Here is a 6,000-nt window from a genome sequence, read left to right as displayed (position 1 = left end):
GACATTCCCAGGCCAGCTGAGAGATGTAGTCTCCCCAGCATGTCCTGGGTCTGCCCTGAGGTCTCCTCCCGGTGGGACGTGCCCTGAACACCTCACCAGGGAGGCATCCAGGAGGCATCCTGGTCAGATGCCCGAGCAGCGGCTCTACTGAGCTCCTCCCAGATAGCTGAGCTTCTCACTCTATCGCTAAGGGAGAGCCCAGCCACCCTACCGAGGAAGCTCATTTCGGCCGCTTGTACTCGCAATCTTGTTCTTTCGGTCACTACCCAAAGCTCACAACCATAGGTGAGGGTGGGAACGAAGATCGACTGGTAAACAAAGAGCTTCGCCTTCCGGCTCAGCTCCCTCTTCACCATGACAGACCTGTGCAGAGTCTGCATTACTGCAGATGCTGCACCGATCCGCCTGCCGATCTCTCGCTCCATCCTTCCCTCACTCGTAAACAAGACCCCGAGAAACTTAAACTCCTCCACTTGGGGCAGGATCTCCTCCTCGACCCGGAGAGGGCACTCCACCCTTTTTCCGGCTGAGGACCATGGACTCGGATTTGGAGGTGCTGATTCTCATCCCCACACCGGAGAGAGTTGAAGGTCACGGCTTAATGAAGCCAACAGGACCACATCATCTGCAAAAAGCAGTGATCCAATCCTGAGGTCACCAAACCAGACCCCCTCGACACCCTGGCTGCGCCTAGAAATTCTGTCCATAAAAGTTATGAACAGAATCGGTGACAAAGGGCAGCCCTGGCAGAGTCCAACCCTCATTGTCGAGACTTACTGCCAGCAATGCAGACTAAGCTCTGGCACCGGTCGTACAGAGAACGGACAGCTTGTAACAAGCAGTCCGATACCCCATACAGGACTCTCTGAGGGACACGGTCGAATGCCTTCTCCAAGTCCACAAAACACATGTGAACAGGTTGGGCAAACTCCCATGCACCCTCAAGGATCCTGCTGAGGGTACAGAGCTGGTCCACAGTTTAGATTAAATTCTTTGAACAACTGGCCAATAAGGATCTCCTTACTGGTTCGTGTTAGTGTTGGAGGGGCAGACCTCAAACATCAAGGTCTGTGCTCTCAGACAGAGCTCCAGCTGGCCAATCAGAGGGACAGGGGTTTGTATCACTCTCCTTTTTATCTTTCTTCTGCTCTCCTGTCCTTTTTCGGTCTGACAGTTAGATTCCAGTGTCCACCATCACTACAAAATTAATCACAGAAATAATTTTCAGCAGAGAAAAACACAGATCTCTCTTCTCATTCCTGAACTTTGTCAGCTGGTGTGGTGTTGTCATAGAGACCTAGACGAGCTGCAAATTAATCCTGTCCTGGAAGACCCCACCTGGAAGCCAAGAAGTAGCAATTTAAAGTAACCTGTAACCTGTAAAATTGGTGTTAGTAATCTCATTTTAAAGTGTGGATTACATCAGGCATATATCTAGAAGGGAGACTTTTTAAAGATCACTTTCAAACTCCTCACAGCCCTTTTTAATTAATATTCTCCCTGGTGCATTTCTTCATTAAGTGGTTTTCCAAGATGGTTATTCTTTTCAACCTTTCTAATTAGGGTCCGAGGCCTGAGCTGAGGACACCTTCTAGCAAGAGATAGAAGGTGTCCTTGGCCGCAGGCCAAGGACACTATTGTTCTTCATGTTTTTGTTTTTCTTCAGAGGAGGAATTCCATAAATTGACCCCACTAACCCACAGACTATGGAATTTGTTGTTTGTTTGTATCTCTCTCTCTCTCTTTTTTTTTTTTTTTTCTAAACAGATGTATCCCTCACACTGTGTTGGTTGTCTTTCATAAACAGCTTCTGAATACTATGTGGTAATTGACCTGTTTTTGCTTTATACATTGTTAGTATTGTGATACATTCAACTACGTCTGTACATTTTAGTACACTGAATTTCAAAAATAGAAGCTTGGCTGGTTCACAGTATGTTGTTTTAACTTGTAATTTGTACAGCTTTTTTTATGTAACAGAAAAATAGTGTGTGTGTTGGTTTTCTAAGCATTTCCCAGACCTCTTCACATAATGTCATGTATGGGACGATGAGTGGTTAATTCAGTATGTATAGAGATTTCTTGTTAAGGGAAATCTTGAGGTTTTTACAGAACTGAGATCAATCTGGACATTTTAGCTGAGACAGGATTTATATGAGATTCCCAGTGTAATCTATTGTCAAAACATGTAAAATTTGTTTTCACACACACTTCAATTTCAACTTCATTTATTGTAATGTTATAGTTAAGGTCTGTTGTTCTACTTCCAAAAATCATGCATTTTAATTCCTGAGGTGAAGTGATAATTTGTTGCCATCAAACCATTTTTAAGCATCTGAAGTTCACTCTCCACAGTATCCAGAAGCTGTTTAAGGTGTTTTCCACTACAAAAAAAAAAAAGAAAAGATGTTTGGGCAGTTTTGTGATGGGATGTACATGAAAATTAAATTGATGTCCGTGTCTTCATGAGTGTTTTCGATCGTTTGATTTATGAGCGTCCTCAAAGAAAACTCCACTGGGATAGCGTCTTTTGTGTTGTAGGACAATTGGTTTGTGGCCATGTTAAAGATGCATTTATGAACACTAACCTCAATTAGTGTCACATAAACCTTTGACCATCCATTAGGGAGCGTGTTAGCATGCTGACATTAGCATTTAGCAGGAAGCACAGCTGCCACTGAGGAGGTAGACAAGTCATAATCCGTCATCTCCCTGTGATCCCTCTTAAACAGCAGCCAATCATTGCATGGCTGTTATTGGAGCATCTATGTTTACACTGTCTCATATTTTACAATCCATGAAAAATCCCAACAATCCCGCCAAATCCTCACAATACCACAAACCCAGCCGATGCCATATTGTGGTGATTTTAACCCGTTTATTTGTGCCTCTTTGGGGAAAGGCTTCAGCCAGATTTAGATTTGGATTTCAAACTCTCTGGAGATTACAAAAATCTGGGCTCGAGTGACTGAAAAAACTCAGACCAGAAACATTTTTATGTAACGCTTCACGTTTCAGCTTCTCCAAACTAAATCAATGTTTCAATAATTGAGCTCTCACAGCTTGCTTTCCGTTGAGAGGAGAGATTAGGCATTCAAAGCACCTCCCGACACATGAAAGGAGAAGAAGAAGAAGAGAGAAAGCCCAAATGTTTCCTGGTTTGCCCCACTCGTTCAAAATGACAGAATTTAAGCTGACTTAATGTCTTCAAACGGTGACATGAGGGTGTAGGCAAACAAGCTGCTCCGTGCTCTGTGTGTCTGTGTGTGTTTATCTGCTCCACATGCAGGAAGAGAGTGTCACAGGGCGCGATAAGGTTTGATTGCTCAGAGGGAAGCGGAGGTGCTGTGCTGGTGTGGCAGCTGCTGGAGCGTCTGAGCCGGGGAGTCAAGACAGAAGTCAGGAAAAGTTTAACACTGTGAAAAACAAGACAGTGAAGAAGCTTTGAGGAGGCAGGAGATGAGATAGGGAGAGTCAAGTGGACAAATGAGAGTCAAGAGGTAGTGACCCTTTGCAGAGAGAGCAAGAGTGAGGGTGTGTGTGTGTGTATGTGTGTGTGTGAGAGAGAGAGAGAGAGAGAGAGGGAGGGAAAGAGAGGGGGAGGAAGTCTCACTCCACAACTCCTCCTGAATCGCATCAGACGCTCCTTGTGAGAGCAGGCAGAGGACTCCACAGCTGTCAGGAGGAGACCAGGAGGACAGGAGCAGCAGTGGGATCTGGGTGTTGTGTTTATATGTGAGTGTGGTGCAACCAGAGAAGGGACCCTGGTCTCTGCGGGTCAGCTGATGACAGAAGATGAAGAACCGAATCACCAACGCCCTCTCTGACTTCTTCTTCGAGTACGAGACCCCACGCCAGGTGCTGGTGAGGAACAGGAGGGTGGGAGTGGTGTGTCGACTCATCCAGCTGGGGGTCCTGGCTTACATCATCGGGTAGGAGACGAATACACAGGCTCTGATTTAACAGGCTGTTACAGAGGGAGTGACAGGGGGGACAAGTAGACAGGTTTGTGTTGTGTTGCTTGTTTCAACTTGTGAAACGACCTCTTACAGTGACCCTGCACATTCCAGCAGCTCGTAGTTTGGTGGATGAGCTGTTGACAGGAACATAAAGCTGTTGACTTATCACCTGATTTATCAAACATCTCATGAATCATTTTGAATTTATTTGAAGAAATTATGACAGAGATTTTCTTGTTTCAGCTTTTAAAATATGGTTTGGCTGATTACTGTAGCTTAGTTAATTACTTTCAAAACCTGATTTTTTTTTAGCTTCCTGACATTAATAGACTAATTGATTGATTGATAGATTGATTGATTTATCACCAAACATTGTAGAATTGGATATATCATTTTGACTATATCTACATTTTAAGGAGCTTTGTTAAAGATTTGCTGGTGTCGGCTTTTTAAAAATAGGTTTAAATGCTTTGTTTTGTTTTTTTTCTTTTACTATAAAAGTCCTTTTTTTTTGTAAACCTTTTTTTTTTATTTTCTCAGCAGTCTGTGATTAACAGACAAAACCTTCAAATGTTGATTGATTTAGTGATCAACCAATAAGGCAGGGAGATTTTTGGCTATACCAAAGGAACTACATAAAAAAAAATGCTCTCTCCAGCTTTTGACTGTGAGGTTTTTCTGCAACTCAATGAATGAAAACTCAGTTTAAATAATCTGATTTTAGATTTTCGACCCTCGAACGTCCAGTGACAAACACAATAAGCACTTTATGCATCAACAAGAATTGATCGACTTGTTTTGTGTCAGCTTATGATTTTTTTTATAGATTTTCAGAGCAGAAGGGTCAAAATTATTTATGATCAAGCTCCTTTATAGAGATGTGCTGTTTTAAAAAGCAAATTCAAAGCATAATGAGCTTTGGTTTGGGATTATTTAATGTTCAATATTTTTCTCTCTTCCCTTGCTTTAAGAGTGTTGTTCGACAATTCATGAATTTTTTTAATATCAATTCTGTTATTTTTTTCATTATAATTTTGTATCCCTCTTTCTTTTTTATTGTTTGTGAATTGCTTTGTTACCATCTTTAGAAATTAGCTTCGTCAGTACAGGTTAAAAATATCATTACCTCATAGACCGTTCATCAATTAGTGAATCAGAAAATATTCTTCATATTTTTAATCATAATTGAGTTATTAGGCAGATTTCCAGCACAAATGTTGACCACCATCCTTAAAGCAGGGATTAGCTGCTGTTAGAAAAAAAAAAATCTATTAAAAAAAAGGGATGCTTTTTGAGATGACCAGGAAAAAAAGGTTTCACCTTCAGAATAAATTAAAGCAAATTGTTTCTTCACCTCTTGATCAGAGAAATGAAATTTCAGATTTATATAAAAAAAGGAAAAATCTAATATTTGAAGCCCTGGAGGGACATATCTCTGATGTTTTCTCTTTATGAACACGAGAGATGTTGTAAGAACATGGTCTGTGAAGGGAAACGTCTCCAGGGGATCAGACCTGAACCTACCTGCTGGTGTTGACACAGCAAACCCGCCCTGCAGATCTGAGCTGAGTGAGAAAAATGTTAGATGAGAGGAGATACTGTGACTCGCTGCTCTCCTCAAGTTGAGACAAACTCTGCAGCCTGCTCCTTAACTTACACACACACGCACACACCACCTCCAAACACACGCTGCTACATGTTGGAGGAGCTGTCTGTGAAGAAAGCAGAGTTTGTTGTTTTAAATCTGTGCTCACATGGTTTCTGTTTGTGTCGGACTGTAATTACTCATAGACTGTTTGTCCCTGAGTGTGTTTGTATGTGAGTGTGTTTGTATGTGTGTGTGTGTGTGTGTGTGTGTGCAGAGACCTGAGGAGCTGAGTGTGATGAACGCGCTGAGGCATATGCTAATACATATAACAATCAAATGATGCCACACAGCGTGGAGACGGGTTACCTTCTGCTGGTGACATTAGAGGTGACTAAAAACTGTGACTGATGAGGACAGTTTCAGGATTTTCTCTGGCTGGCGGCAAAGTGTTTT

At 42.3% G+C, this 6,000-nt stretch overlaps 1 protein-coding gene across 5 annotated transcripts in view; it reads left to right on the top strand.

The window, feature by feature from the left end:
* The first annotated feature begins 3,615 nt into the window (after positions 1-3,615).
* Positions 3,616-6,000, top strand: part of p2rx1 (purinergic receptor P2X, ligand-gated ion channel, 1) — a 39,075-nt gene continuing 36,690 nt past the window's right edge. For 2 of the 5 annotated variants that reach the window (XR_012598319.1, XM_074671746.1), the window contains exon 1: positions 3,619-3,932. Coding sequence is in view for 4 of the 5 variants with exons in the window: in XM_074671746.1 (XP_074527847.1) it covers positions 3,796-3,932 (137 nt within the window). In the remaining variant the exon portion in view is untranslated. Of the gene's footprint in view, positions 3,933-6,000 lie in introns of all 5 variants that reach the window. The other 3 variants (XM_074671745.1, XM_074671744.1, XM_074671747.1) reach the window with 3 other exon arrangements.

This window comes from Halichoeres trimaculatus, unplaced genomic scaffold (genome assembly GCF_033239565.1).
Source record: "Halichoeres trimaculatus isolate MK-OKI-2021-1 unplaced genomic scaffold, fHalTri1.1 fHalTri1_scaffold_6, whole genome shotgun sequence".
NCBI lineage: Eukaryota > Metazoa > Chordata > Actinopteri > Labriformes > Labridae > Halichoeres > Halichoeres trimaculatus.
The sequence above is the reverse complement of the archived record's forward strand: the minus strand, read 5'-3'. Positions and strand labels throughout refer to the sequence as shown.